The following is a 15,628-nucleotide window of genomic DNA, read 5'->3' on the forward strand; positions in this document are numbered from 1 at the left end:
GGGTTTTTTTGTGTTGTGGGGGGGGGGGGGTGCAGATCTGTCCTCACAGGGGAGGGAGAGCTTGTACATGAACAAAACTTGGTCTTCTTTTTTTTTTATTATTAACTCTCCTAAAAAGGAGAGAATTTTATTGCTTTTAAATTTCAGAAAAACAGGAAGGGTATATAGCGGGATTAAGAAAAGTGGTGAGTGATGTTTAAATTAGTATATTAGTCCTTTGTTAGTATTTCACAAAGTCTGTGGCTTCTTCTGCGAATAAACGATCCTCTTCCATCTTTACCTGTAAAAAATAAAGACATTAGATATGTTAATAATGTCCTTTTGGGGTTAGTGTTGTCTCTTATCGCGCTTTCCGAACAAAACCTCAGGCGTTGGGGTGCTTCCCTTTTTTCATCTCTCAAGTTATAAGTTGGGCCTTTTGCTGCTTTCCCATCTTCCAATTCTTTGACGTCTCCCTCCGAGCTGCTGTCTTCCTCGCTGCTAACCGCCAACCACTTAGCGAGTTCTGCTTCTTCCTCTTTGCTGGCGTGCCTCTTCAAAAAGTCTTGAGCCTTGAAAATGGAGTCTATCTTTTCTCTCAACAAAACTTGGTCTTAAAGGTGCCACTGGACCCATTTGGGCCGGGGGGCCGGGGGGGGCTCTGTAACTTATCTGGCTGCTTCTTCCTCTGACGGAGGGCTGCTGGGAGCAGGGGGTGGGGTTTATTGCATGTGCCAGCCCCCTGGGCTCTTTACTGCTGGAGCGCCACTCCTGTGCACTCCTGCAGGAAATGACCCCTGCTTATATCCCAATCAAAAGCGGAAGGGATGCCGCAGAGAAGGAACCCAGGATGCAGAGGTACAATGCAAAATGTAAGCAGCTTGAGGGCAAAATGCTTGGCGGCAGAACATTAGCACCTGTAGTCAGGTAAGACTCCTATGTCCCTACTCAGCCCCGGGGAGGGTCCATTGTTCTGAACCTGTGAATGAACTCAAGTGCAGTGATCTCTTTCATATGAGAGAAGCACTGTTAGTAGCACGTGTGAATCTGACACTGAGTTTTGACCAGTAAAGGAACGGATTGGAGCCCCTTCAAATCCCTCAATGTGTGTTTGCAGCTTTATCTGTCAGATGTCTTTCAGCCTCCAGTCCCTGGAAACTGTGATATCACCACTCTGCATGGGCGTTTGGGCTTGCACACACTTCCTTTGCAGTGTCCATATCAGAGGATGGAAGAGATGGCTCCTCCATCCAGGACCCCAGGATGACTTTGTAGAAAAATATTTCCTTCACTGTGTAAAGGAACCTAAGGGCTGTTTCATACTTAAGGGCTCTTTTCAACACTTGATGACTTCACTATCAAGTGATGGCTGGGCAGGGAAAATCTTGCCACTATGGGGCATGTCCTGCCTGGTAACATCTGGATTAGATTACTGCAATGAACTATACATGGAGCTGTCCTTGAAGACTGTCCAGAATTCTGTGGCCAGAATATTGACTGGAGGGGGTCATAGGGACCATATCACTTCAGTCTTGTTCCATCTGTGTGGCCTCCCAATTTGCTTTCTGGCTCAATTCAAGGTGCTGGTGTTGACCTTTAAAGCCCTGTATGGCTTGGGACCCCCCCTACCTTAAGGACCGCCTCTTCCCTTATGAACCTACCCGATCACGCCAGCCCTCTTTGGAGGCCCCACTTCAGGTGCCCCTCCCCCATCTGAGGCTAGACGGGTGGTGACCTGGGAGGGGGCCTTCTCAGTCATGGGACCAAAGCCTGGGAACTCCCTCCCCAGGGAGATTCTCGCATGAACACATGAAACTGCCTGACACTGACTCAGACCCCCCCCCCCTCGGTCCATCAGAGTCAGTCCAAGGTCTCAGGCAGAAAAGGGTCTTTCCCATCACCCCCTGCCTGGTCCTCTTTAACTGGAGACGCTGCCGGGGATTGAACCTGGGACCTTCTGCGTGCCAGGCAGATGCTCTGCCACTGAGCCACTTCTCCTGTCCCCTTCCATTGTTGCCTTCTGCCAGCGGGTGGAACTTTTGTTGCTTTCTTTCCCTTACCAACTCTTATTAATCCTCTTCTCTCTTCGGGTGTTCTTATGTGTTTATACTATGTTTTATTTAATTGTTTTAAATATTATGTGTGTGTGTGTGTGTGTGTGTATGTATTTGTATTTAAAATGCTTTTTAGCATCCCACATATTTTAATGTTTTAGTGTTTTGTTTTAATGCTTGCTACCTTGGGGACCCAGGATTGGGTGGAAAGGGAACACGGAAACGTTTTAAATAAAACAACCAAAATGGCTTGCAAACATGCATGAGTCACCATGGATGAAACTCAACAGGAAGAGCTTCGATATTACCTAATGCCATTTCAAAAGTCAGTCCACACATATCGCTAACAGCCAGCAGGTTTGCATTAATCACAACGTGTGTGTGTGTGTGTGTGTTTGCGCATCTGCCCTGAAGTAACACAGACGTATTCAGGTATGCCCTGGCGGATGGCCCATCTCATCAGAGCTCTGATCAGCCTGGGCATGGCGTAGATGGGGGACCACCAGAGAGGTGGTGGATGCTCCTTTGCTGGGTGTTTTCAAGCGGAGGCTGGACAACCATCTTTCGGGTATGTTGTAGGTATGTAGGGCTCTCTTCCGGCTACGCTCCCGCAGAGTGCAGGGGGGGGGGGTGGACGAGATGACCTGCAGAGTCCCTTCCCACTCTAACATTCTATGATTCCAAGTCCAGAGGGCCGCTCTACGCAGAGGCAGGCAAGGGCAAACCACCTCTGTGCATCTCTTGTCTTGAAAACCCCTTTCAGGGGTTGCCAGAAGGCTGCTGCAACCTGACAGCTCTTCCCACCCCTGTGGGAGGCTGCCCACGTGGCCCAGGCTGGCCCGACCTTGTCAGATCTCGGGAGTTTAGCAGGGTCGGCCCTGGTTAGTGCTTGGATGGTGGATTGCCCAGGAAGCCCAGGGTCGCTCCACAGAGGCCGGCAATGGCACGTCCCCCTCCGAACGTCTCTTGCCTTGGAAACCCCACAAGGGGTCGCCAGACGTCAGCTGCAGCTGGGCGGCCCTTCCCGTCACCGCTGTGATTCGGGGAGGCAAACGCGTGCACGCTTGCGTGTGTGTGTGGCTGAAAAGTTATCAGGGAATGACTAAGGCTCCTCTGTACTTTCACGTGTGGTGGTAGGAAGCCCAATGCCTGTGGATCGCCTGCTCAGAACAGTTTGTTCATCTGGAAGTATTCAGTGAAGCTGCTCACCACCACCACCACTCCCCAGGCATAGGGCAGCTGTGGGGCAGGCCTCCCTTACACAGTGGCCAGGGTCCGGGGCGGCGGACATTGCTAGAACCAAAACTGCTCAGCTGGCATCTGGGGACAGAATGTACTGTCCAGGTAATTCAGCTGTTACTTCCAAGCACTTGAAGGTCAGAATGGCTGCTCAGATGTGCAAGAGGAGCCTTCCTTCTCCTTCCAGGGCTGCCAGCTCCAGGTTGGAAAAGATCTGGAGATTTGGGGGTAGAAGGCCATGGGGCGGGCAAGGTTTAGAGGGGGGGGACGTCAAGTGGGGCATGATGCTACAGAGTCCACCCTGCAAAGCAGCCATGTTCTCCAGGGGCAAATGATCTCTGCAGTCTGGAGATCAGTTGTAATTCTGGGGGATCCCCAGGCCCCACCTGGAGGTTGGCAACCCTACCTCTTTCCTTACTGCAAAGTAAAATGAAATTGTGATCTGTGCTATACGGCTTCATAGGTGGGTCCCTGAATGGGAGAACAACGGGAAAGGTATTTCACGTGACCATTCATTTCAAAATGCATCCCCAACACCTTCTTTTATGTTTGTGCATTTGCAAGCACCTGTTCTTGTGACATCGGAACCTGACCCTGGTTCAAGGCCTGCATTCGAAGCCCTTCTGTGCAGAGGCGGTTTGTTTCCCAGCAGACAGATGACACCCCACAGGGCCCCTGAGTTAACCAGAGTGTCTCTTCCCAGGGCATAACCGGGATCCGTTTTGCTGGCGGAGAGAAATGCTACATTAAAGCTCAAGCTAAAACCCGGGTCCCTGAAGTGAACGCAATGACCAAGGAGAGCCTCTCCTTTGACCTGGTAGGTAGTCAGTGAAATGATGCTCAGATTTATTTTAATGTGAAAAGCTTGTTGAAAGGGGAAAGAAAAGGGGCGTGAGGAGGCCTGACAGGAAAGGGGGGGGGCCTGGCTGTGCTCTCCTCGTTCTGGAGCTTGCCTGAGCCACTGGGGGCAGCACTGAGGTACTCTCCTGCCCGCCATTCAGAATGTTTGCAAGAGAATCTTCTGGAAGAGAAGCCTCACAGGAAGTGAGCAAGGTGGTAAGACTAGTTGCCCTGGTGGTCCAGACTAGGGGTTCCTCAGATCCAGCATGGCACACCCAACAGTAGCCTTGAGCACCTGAGCACAACCTTGGTCCACCAAGGTCAGTACTGTCTACTCGGGTTGGCAGCAGATCTCCAGGGTCTTTCCCATCACCTGCTGCCTGGTCCTTTTTGACTGGAGATGCTGCTGGGGATTGAACCTGGGACCTCCTGCATGCTGAGCAACGGCTTTGTCATTGAGCCACAGCCTCTTCTCAGTTAAATGTCTTGGGAAACTAGTTAGCAAAAACATCCCGCAATCTAAGGTACACTGCCTCTAATTATGGAAGTTCCATTTGATTTGGAGCTCTTGAACTGGATTCAGTGTAAACGCTTGTGTCAAGACTCAGGCTGATCATTCTGTTGGAACCCTGGCCTCCTACCTTGCTTGAGACACTTGTAATCTTTTTTAGCTTTTTGGGTTATTGGTTAATTTCTTTTAATTTTAGAAATCGTACAGTGTTTAGTGGGGGGAGGTTGGTTTTATACTTTATTTTGTTTTATTTAAAATTCTATATTTTATATATAATTTTGTTTTGCCCAAAAGCCCCTGAGCGATACAGACACTCCTGTTAATACTAGGGGGAAGCGGCTTTTGTGAGTCACCCTTCACTTCTTCAGCTGTACGTGGAAGGAGAAATCCAAGCAGGTCTTTCCCTTCCTCAAGCAGCCTGCTGTTTGTTTCCACAAATCCTCTCTGAGGGTCAGGATGGACCTCCAAGAGACTGGGCAGACTCCCCTCCTCCTCCCCCTCCCCCCTATTCTGCTGGCAGCTTGCCCTGTCAGAAGAGGGAAGAGGTGATTCGGCCTGATTCCTGGTGGTCACTTCAGTTCCCTTCCTGAGGCCCTCCTTCCCTTCAGAGAGGATTTTCAGGAGAAGTGGCAGGCTGCTGTGGAAGAGGTGGGGAAGGTTCCACCCTGCTAGCTCCTCCCACAAGCCCTCCCCTGGGCCTGGGCCCCTACACCTGTCAGGGGATATTCAGCACCCTCCTCAAATTGATCGCGTCCTGTTTAGAGACAGCTTCTCAGTCAGGGCCCTGCACCGTATATCTCCTCATAAACTGACTGTGCTTTATATCTTTGATCGTCTTGAATTGACCACACATGGGTTCTCTAGTTGTGTGCAAGGATGGAAAAAGCGGTTTCCGTTACCGCTGCGGGGGGGGGGGGGGAGTTGATAATTTTTGTTTCCCAAACTCAGCTGTTCTGAGCAGGTTATGACATGGCAGTGTTATGTCCAGTTGAGGACATCACGTTTTTAGAAAACTATCAGGGAGGGGGGAAAACTGACGAGAGAGCTTTTTAAACATTAGGGGTGTGAGACTGGTATAATGGACTGGATTTGCCGGAGAGAAAATGGAAAATGCCTCGAAAGCTGCCTGGCAGATGATGGACGAGCAATTGTTGTTTACTGCCTGGGAGGGAAATGCACAGAGTCTTCATCAGAGATTTCTTCAGAATATACTGGATAAACATCCATTAGAGGTGGTTTAAATTTCAGGGACTCCTTCCCCCAGAATTTGGGGTTGGACTTTATTACTCCAGAGATGCATTTTATGATGTTGCAAAAGATTTGGTTTAGAAACAGCTTCCAGTTCCAGTGTGGAGTTAATATGATAGCTCTGATTAAAAGTCTTGCTCAGTAAAAGCAATTATATTGACCAAAAAGTTTGAAGTGTGAGTTAAAAAGAACCTTCGTTTTGAAGTTGTACCCTAAAGGTTTTTCATTCTCAGCTTCAAAGTGATGCAGGAAAAGGGCAGTGATTGAACCAGAAACTTTAAAGAAGCCAAATATTATTTCTACACAAGAGGATTGACGTTGCTTTGCAGGAGTGGAGGTAGAATTGGCAAACGGGGGCATGGATCCAGAGGGTAACATTCTGAATGGCCTCTGTGGTAAAATCTTAGAGATTGATTTTGATACCTCAATAGATCAGTTTTATTTTGCCAAACTGTTTGCTCAGTATAGTTATTGATTTTTGTAACCGGCCCCTCTGCTCTGCTCTCTAGATAGTGAAGGGAAAATGCTTCATTTATATTCTGTTTCTAGGGCTTTTGCTCTCTATATATGTACACACACACACACACACAGAGTGATGAAAGCTTTTGGGGAAAATAGCCTAGCAGTGGAAAAACAAAAACACTGAATTGCTTCCAAACTCAAGATAAATTCCCTCCCGCTCGCTGCATACACTAGTTTAATTGGCCATTTTATATTCCATGTTTGCAATGATAAAATGTGAACCAGGACATTTACAATATAATCTTGTGTGTTTTTTCTTTTTTACTATAAGTGCAAAAATTACCATAATGCAGTGTTAAAATTGCATAGTTAGTCAGAAAATTCCTGAAACGAAAGTGTAATGTTTTTAAAACAGCGGCATTCAATTATCTGAGCGGCCCATCTGTGGTTCCAGCAGGTTTTGCCACAGAAGTGCTAATGTTCTGATGACACCCAAAAACTGGCCTGACAGGACAGCATTCTCCCTTTCTGTGGCCTCAACACCCTGTCCTAGGGGTCCTCACCCTTTCTGAGCCTGCAGGCAACTTTGGAATGCTGACATAGGGTAGTGGGGGCAACTACAAAATGGCTGCCTCAGGAGGCAGAACCAGCTACGCACAGGAAGCTCAGTCCCGGACTCAATCACTCTCACGACACTTTTGTAGCAGCAAGATTTGTTCATTTGGAGGTTAAGAGATTCCAAGCATAGACAGATTCTGTGTCAGAACTGGCCACCTGATGCCAGGTTTGGCCCTGTACTAAAAGCAGGACAGCCCCCTATGCATACCACCCAATCAAGAATTGCAGTCAGCCCGCCAAAGCTCGAGGCCTGCCTCTCAGGCTGGCCCACACCTGCAAGCTAACGGTTACATTCCAAGGTCAAGCGAGGCGCTGAGGTCATGCACTTCCCAGGGTCTTGCACACACTATGTAAGCTCAAGCAGACATTCACACCGCCATCCACTCCCCCCCACCCCAATCCTGGCAGAAAAGATAAACGGCACTGGAGATAAAAACAGTGAAAGAAGCACGTCTAAGAATGCATTTAACCCCTAACACAGCAGACCAGTAGTCTGGCTGGACAGCATTCTATGGCAAGTGAGGCCCGAGCTTGACATTCTGCTCCCCCCCCCCCAAGACCTTCCCTCACCCTCCAGGTTTGTAAGGATATTTCTTATGGAAAGCATGAACTAATTGCTTGGCCTGCACGTGGTTTTCCGGAACCCATTCATTATGGCTATGATCAAAGTCACGCCATTTTATCAAATAGTGTAAGTGGCCCCTCTTGAATTTAGAGTCCAAGATGTCTTCCACCACCTGGTGGAGTTCCCCGTCCACCCTCAGGGGTGGTGGAGCCGGAGGTTGGGGTCTCCACGTTGAGGGTCCAGGATCGTTCTTCAGCAGACTAAAATGGAAAACAGGATGAATGTGACGTAAGTTCTTGGGCAAGTCCCATTCAACAGCCACCTTGTTAATGACAAGTAGAACTTTAAAAGGCCCCACATATTTCCATCCAAGTTTTTTTACCAGGTTGTAACCCCTTTAAGTTCTTAGTGGACATGTATACAGAGTCCCCCAGGGTGTAGGTCCCACACGGGTGACCTGCCCTTTTCGGCCTGGGTTTTATTATCCTCTTTCGCTTTAGTCAAACTTTGGCTGGACAGTGTTCTGTGGCAAGCGAGGCCCGAGCTTGACAGTAAGGGGTGAAGAGGGGTAATTTTAAAACTAAACGGGGAAAGAGGAGTGGGGAAGAATCAAACCAGCCCTGTGGTGGCAGCTGCCACTGAATCAATGTTAGTATAGTCTGCCTTGCCAATCAGATCTCCAGTGGCCAATCAGAAGCCCAGCTGGGCAGTAGCTCCACCTGGCCCTGCCCACTTTGTAAAAACACTGGGTGGGCCCCAGGAAAGGCCCTGGCAGGTGCTGTGGCGCCCACAGGCACGATGCCGGGGGGCCCTGCCATGTCCTTCCTGAGGTCTCAAGTGGCTTCTGCTGTGACACAGCCCAGTTTTAAAAGTGCATCTTACCACACAAGTGTCTTGTATGCAACATACTTCCATAAATGGTTAAAAGTGACAGCTCCTTGGCAAAGTAACACACACATACACACAGCTTCCCCCCACCCACCCCCGGCATCTTTTTTCTTATTGGAGTCAGTAACAATCCTTCCCTTAAGCTCCGTGGAACTGAGTTCCAGCTAATCCCACGTGGAACTGAAATTGGAAAGAGCGAAAATCACTTGAAATGGAAAATAGCTCTGTGTGACGAGCAGGTAGAAATCTCTTTCTCTGCCTATCCTGTGGCTATTTTTAGCACCTCGTTTCCCACACGACTTTTGTCATTGATGCCGAGGATGCGTGTTCTGACTGGGAGTCCCGCACTTGACTTTTCTGCCTACAGGAAGACGAGATCCTGCCAGCGAAATTCGATGAGAACTCGCTCGTCTGGGTGGCTGCAGAGCAGCCGATTAAGAACATCCATTTCCTGAGTCCCAGGATTTTAGAGCTTTGCGGAGACCTTCAGATATTCTGGCTGCGGCCGTCCTATCCCAAAGGTAAATTTCCTCCCACACAGCGGCTCACTTTACGCCTTCCTTGCCATATGTCGGGAGCAGCTGGGTTATTTTTGTTCAGGGCGTTCTTACCCCATCCTTCTTCCGAGGAGCTCAGGGGGGCATACGCTGGTGTCCTCTCCTTCATTTGACCATCACAACAACCCTGAGAAGTAGGCTTGGTTAAGAGAGAGTGACCAGGCCGAGGCCACCTATGGAGCTGTGTGGCTGAGTGGGGATTTGAACCCAGGTCTCCTGGTCTGACACTTTTAACCACTGCACCGAGCTGTCTTGGCTTGTGATTTCAACAGAGCTGAGGGTTAGGCGCTTCTACCCTTGAGGGGCCTTGTTCTGAATCAGGCCATTCGCTCCACTGGTCTTCAGCTGGAGGGACGTATCACCAAGCCAGCAAATATCTACATTTGCTCAGCTTTTTTCTCACACTGGGGACTCAAAGCACCCTGCAGATCGAAAGGCACATAAACATCGTGGTGGTGGTGGTGGTGGAAAGTTCTATCAAGTCACAGGTGACTTGTGGTGGCCTTGTCGGATTATCAAGGCAAGAGACGTGCAGAGGTGGTTTGCCATGGCCTGTCTCCGTGTAAGTGGCCCTGGACTTCCTTGGTGGTCTCCCATCCAAGGCCCACCCTGCTTAGTTTCCGAGATCTGACGAGATCAGGGTAGCCTGGGCCAGGGCAGGTAAGGTGAACGGAAGGGGTTTAGATCCAGATGGGCAGCCGTGTCCGTCTGTCTGCAGCAGCAGAAAAGAGCCAAAGTCCAGGAGCACCCTGAAGACTAACAAAATTGGTGGCAGGGGAGGAGCTCACATTTGCAGATACTTCTTCACTCCTTCAGAAGTGGTTTGCCATTGCCTGCCTCTGTGTCACACAGCCCTAGATTCTCCTGGGGGGGGTGTCTCCCATTCTATTACTAACCAGGGCCAGCCCTGCTTGGGGTAAACGAAAGAATACAATCCACGGGCTCCCTCCCTCCAGGAGTTAAAGGTGGATTCTGGACAGGGCTTTTTTTGTGTGTGTGTGCAAAAGAGGTACCAGAACTGTCAAGAGAAAAATGAAGTTTTCAGTCTGTATGCTGAAAACTCATGAACTTTTAAACATTTTTTATTGTTTTACCTGGCATTGTGCCCTGTTAGCCGCCCTGAGCCTGCGGGGAGGGAGGGATAGAAATCTAAATAATAAATAAATAAACATTTTAAAAAGAACTTTGTCAAAAAGGTTCCAGAACTCCATTCCAGCATGTTCCCCAAGGAAAAAAGGGCCCTGGTCCTGGATCTGAAACGCTTGCAGATTGCTGTTGGGCTGTAGGTCTCCAAGGTCTTGCCTGGTCTTCCTCGAAGGTGATGAGGAAGCTGGGACCTTTCTCTGAGCACCCCATGACTTGAGCCTCTAACAGCTACGGACATCTCCTGGGGACGTCACCCCATCTAAGCCACTGAGCGTGCCTCTTCTTCGCTTCATGACTGAGAAGAGTCATAAAGCCTGACGGATGCATTGCCTGGCTTTTCCTTCTCTGGTTGTTGCTGAGTCATAGGGACGTGGCCTAGATTCTCTATGCTGGGGTGGAGCCATTGTGTGTGATGCATTCACTTATAGTGACCTCCTCTGGGCGTCGCAGGAAAGAGAAAGGAATTCACTTTGAACATCGCACTTAGCCTGCTGGGCCTACAAAGTTCAGGTTAGATCCCCTATGCAAGAAACTGGTAGACTCCGTGCCCTCAAGCCTGATACTCAAATGTCTGCTTGTACAGTTGAACAGAGAAGAAAGAGAGGAGCCACCAGGAGAAGACGCCAGACTGAATCGAATTTTGATCTGGACCAATTTGAAGCAGCCGCCAAGGAAGCCAACAGCCGGCCCCGTGGCCAGCAAAGAGCTCGGGAGCCAGAACGTCTGTCCAACGATACCAGACCTTCTGGGAGAGACGTCAGGCCAACCTTCAACCCAGACAACCCTTACCACGTGAGTACTGGTTAGCAGTAGACCCTCTCTTCACAGCCACTGGTCACACAGGTCATCTGTCCACTCCACGTGCAGGACGCTCCCTCCCCTCCACATTCCCTGTAGCTTCAAGCAGCTAAAAGGGAGCTGTGCCCTCATCGGCTGGTGTGTGTGGGGGGGAATGGCGGCTGTTGGAGGGGAGCCGCGGGTCCTCTGGAGAGCAGTGGCCGGGGCAGCACCTGTGAGCAGCCCTTCAGAGACCCCTTCGGTTGCAGCTGTTTCCACTGAGCACCATTTGAAAGCGCTTCCACTGAAAATCACACCAGGCACTTCACATGCCCCTTTGTGTAGAATTAATGTCTGCTGATAATGGACGACTTCCACTAGAGAGGGCTCCTGCTTGAAAGCATCTGTTAAACACTCGGCACAAAATGTATTTGCAGCAGGTAGGGTTTTTAGTACTCTGGGATTCCTTCTCTTGCACCTCCACGCCGTGAACTGGTGAGCAAGACCGGGAGGGGCTGGAGTACTTTGCCGGACCTGAAAAGTCCATCAGAGTCTGCAGGAAACAGATTTGTTCAAAGGCGCTCCCAACAGGCTGAGGCATCACAGGCCCCGAGGGAAGGTGTGTGGCTCTCCCCCCCCCCCAATAAAAGCTGTTTTGTGGCCTGGTTGGTCACCTAGGAGTAAATCTGCTCCCATCCCCCCCCCCTGCTGCTCTGCTGTGGCACTCTCAGCTCCTTCCCTGGTAGAATAAAAAACAGACATAGAAATAAAGAAGGGGGATCTTTCTTAGAAGATGCTTACCCCGTCTGCTTCTGGGCTGCTAACAACCGTGGTGTGTGTGTGGATGGGTGGGACGGACCAGATTAGCCGGGAAGGGAAGCCCACTGCATCCATTTGCCCCGCTGGCATCCTGGCCTTCGTCCCAGGAGCTCAGGGTGAGAGTGAGCCTCTGATCTTCCCAGCAGGCCTGTGAGAGTGACTGGCTGGAGGCCATCCGGTGAGCACTTTGGGCAAACAGGGAGCCAAGTTCCAGCCTCCCTCCTCCAAGTCTGCCTTCCAGCCATGCTGTCCGACTGGCTCCCTCCCCCAAGGAGTGGCTTTGACCCAGCTGGACTCCCTGGCTCAGTGCAAGATGGTTCCCCTCACCCATCACAGGGAGCCAGACCAGGCCATGGCAGGGCGGTCACCGCCGGGAGGTTGGCTTTCAAAGGATTATTTTGGAAGTGAAATGTGATGACCCCAAGCAGGAGTTGCTCTGTGAGTGAGGTCAGCCACAAGAGTTACCTGTCTGGTAGTGTCTCTGCAGCAGTTGAAAGGGATGGACGCCCGCGAAGGGAGGTCTGTGTGGCCGAGTGACTGAGAACGCTGCTCTCCTGTTAACTGCCCTCCTCCCTCCTCCCCCCCCCCGTAGGAAGCTGTGATAAAGAAAGCTCTGCCAGTCCGTACCACCATATGACAGTTCTCTGAAACCACTTGGAAGTGATTTCAGTTTAATAGGAGATAAAAGATATGTCTGATTAAAGTTATTGCATTATAATAATTTAATGAGAGCTGATGCCGTTTATCCCAGAGAGATAGCGGAAGAAGGATGAAGAAGTAGCAAGTCAGCAAGTGAAAAGCCCGTCTGTTTGTGATGGCACGATACGGTGCCCTCCGGGCTCCCTCTCTCCCTAGAGGGCTCCGCAGAGCGGCTCTTTTTGAGCAGGAAGGCAGGGGCGTCCGGCTTTCACAGGCTCTCCACATGGCCCTTTGTGCAGGTAAACTGGAGAAGGCCAGTGCTGATTCCCAAGCAGTGCCTGTAGGGCACGGGGGTCCCCAGCCCTTTTGAGCCTGCAAACACCTCTGGGAGTCTGACACGGGGCAGTGGGCCCAGCCACAGAATGGCTGCCTGCCGCAGAGGCAGAGCCAACACAAAATGTCAGGGAGGGAAGTTATATATAATTCTAATAGTACCTCTTCAACATTTCAGGCAGAAGCTCTGTGTAACAGCATGCCTTTTAATCTCCACAGCCAATCAGAAGCCCTGCTGGGCAAGAGCCCTGTAATGATTTCATGTTTAACTGTGTGTGTGTGTCTTTAAAAGTTTGGTTTGCATGGCTGTGATGATAATCTAGAGTGCTGGAATCAGGCAAGTGATATGATTGGTGAGTGACAGAGAGGGGGAGGGGTTTTGGAATGGATGCGGTGTGGATGATTTGAATGTCTATCATGGGTGACTGTTAAGAGTTTTGACAGTTGAAGTTCAGTTAAGCTATGTATGGGAGAGAAGGAGAAGCTTCCCTGTGTGGGTTGTTAAGTTCTATGTCTTAGAGTTGAATAAGACAGTTGATAAGGAGTTGATTCTGAGGTCTGAAGGAGAGAAACAGTGAATTCACATGACCCTGATACCAGCACTAACTGTCAAGAGCCTGGGGGTGATTCCGGATGCCTCCCTATCAGTGGAGGCCCAGGTCATCAGTGTTGCCAGACTGGCATTCTTGCAGCTGCACAACTGGCCCCTGTCCCACCCTGATCTAGCCACAGTAATGTATGTAATGGTCACTTCTACGCTGGACTACTGTAACTCGCTCTATGTGGGCCTACCCTTGAGACTGACCCAGAAACTGCATCTGGTCCAGAATGTGGCAGCACAGCACCCTTATAGGGATCCCGGAAACAGCACACATTCAGCCTGTGCTGCGTGAGCTACACTGGCTCTGGGTGGAGCACCGGATCAAGTTGAAGATTTTGGTGATAACCTTTAAGGCCTTTTAATGGTCTGGGACCCACGTAGCTTCAGGACTGCCTCTCCTGGTAGACCCCCAAAGAGCACAGCGCTCAGTGGATAAGAATCTGCTAGTGACCCCTGGCCCCAGAGACTCCTGGCTGTCCTCAGCAGCTCTGTCCTGCTCCGATCCAGCCACAGTAATGTAATGGTCATCTTCAGGCTGGAGGACTGCCGTTACCTGGTGGAACTCTTTGCCGAATAACATGCAGTTCCGCACGGCCTGTACAGTGGAGATGTTCCACCAGGCATTTGGTTGAGGACGGGGGCATTTCCTACCTGCCTGGCGCTCTGTTTCTCGTGTCCTCCCCCCCCCCCCCAAACAATCAGAATTTTTAGCACCATCCATTTAGGTTAATTTATTTTACTTTTATTCTTTTTGTTATGAATTATTATATGAATGTTGTACACCCCCCTGAGCCCTGTTCACAGGGGAGGGTGGTTTAGAAACCACGTTTAATAATAATAAATAAATAAATAAATAATATACAGTCCCCAGAATGGTGAGGCAACAGACAAGAATTCTCCCAGGGAGCTGAGTTCAGAGCAGCAATTCCAGGGCTTCTGAGAGGATCGTGGCTGTTATGAACCTCCTTTCCTAACACTTCCTCAGGGAAAGGCAGGGGCCCCCCCCCAATGTTCTGCCTCAGAGAGTTCCTCGGTTTCACATTAGCCAAGATAGTGTTGTCTTTCTTCCTCATGACCAGGAGACGAAGCCATACTCAGAACACTTCCCTGGGAATAAGCCCCGTGGAATAGACTCAAGTAGGATCCTGAGTGTGGAAGGTGGCTTGGTGTAGCCCGGTCTCATCATATCTCGTAAGCTCAGCAGGGCCAGTACTCGGAAGGGAGATGGACAGGGAAGACGCTGCAGACGAAAGCCGTGGCCAGCCAACCCCCTCTGCTTCTCACCTGCCTTGAAAGGCCCTTGCTGGGGTTGCCATAAGTCGGCTCTGCATGGACAGCACTTCACTCACACACAAGCTTCTGTATATAATCTGGGTCCCTTTCTCCTCCTTTCCGGTCTGTCGGGAAGCATCCTACATAAACCCCTGTTGCACCTTTCCTCTCTCTCTGCCCCCTTCACACCTTCAGAGTGAACCAACAAGAGGTATGACTCCAGTAACATGGATTCAGTCTGAGATGGAACCTCCTAAAGCTTGTTCTTAATTGTTCTGCAGTAGTTGCAGCCTAACTGTTCTCAAATAAATTGTTCTTGAAGAAAAAGCACCTCTCTCGCAAGAGAAATGGGTCGCATTCAGTCCCAAACCCAGTTTCGGCCCAGCTCTTCGCTCTTGCTCTTCAGAACCTGTGTCCTCCCTGTGGTTGCTCACAGGACATCCAGATCCAGACCTATGACTGGAATTTGTTGTCCAGGCGCACAGTCGAGTCCGACTCTTTGTGACCCCATGGACCAGATCCCGCCAGCCCCTCCTGTCTTCCGCCGTCCTCTGAAGTGTGCTCAATTTCATGTCCGTTGCATCGATGACACTGTCTAACCATCTCATCCTTTGCCGTCCCCGTCTTCTTTGACCTTCAATCTTTCCCAACATCAGGGTCTTCTCCTCCAGTGAGTGCTCCCTTCTCATTGGGTGGCCAAAGTATTTGAGCTTCAGTTTCATTAACTGGCCTTCCAGGGAACAGTCAGGGTTGATTTCTTTGAGGATTGACTGATTTGATCTTCTTGCAGTCCAAGGGACTCTCAAGAGTCTTCTCCAGCACCATAGTTCAAAAGAATCTATTCTTCGGCGCTCGGCCTTCCTTATAGTCCAACTCTCGCAGCCATACATGACTACTGGGAATACCATTGCTTTGACCATGCGGACTTTTGTTGGCAGGGTGACGTCTCTACTTTTTATCATGCTGTTGAGGTTTGCCATCGCTTTCCTCCCAAGGAGCAGGCGTCTTTTAATTTCATGGCTGCTGTCACAGTCTGTGGTGATCTGGGATCCCAGGAACGTGAAGTCTGTCACCACTTCC

At 50.1% G+C, this 15,628-nt stretch overlaps 1 protein-coding gene across 1 annotated transcript in view; it reads left to right on the forward strand.

Annotated features, from left to right (window-relative positions):
• Positions 1 to 15,628, forward strand: part of LECT1 (leukocyte cell derived chemotaxin 1) — a 32,489-nt gene that overhangs the window by 9,863 nt on the left and 6,998 nt on the right. The window contains exons 6-8 of the mRNA XM_015427857.1: positions 3,976 to 4,089; positions 8,772 to 8,925; positions 10,691 to 10,899. Of these exons, the coding sequence (XP_015283343.1) occupies positions 3,976 to 4,089; positions 8,772 to 8,925; positions 10,691 to 10,899 (477 nt within the window). The remainder of the gene's footprint in view (positions 1 to 3,975; positions 4,090 to 8,771; positions 8,926 to 10,690; positions 10,900 to 15,628) is intronic.

The sequence above is a fragment of the Gekko japonicus genome, unplaced genomic scaffold (genome assembly GCF_001447785.1).
Source record: "Gekko japonicus isolate JY-2015 unplaced genomic scaffold, Gekko_japonicus_V1.1 scaffold694, whole genome shotgun sequence".
Taxonomy (NCBI): Eukaryota; Metazoa; Chordata; class Lepidosauria; order Squamata; family Gekkonidae; genus Gekko; species Gekko japonicus.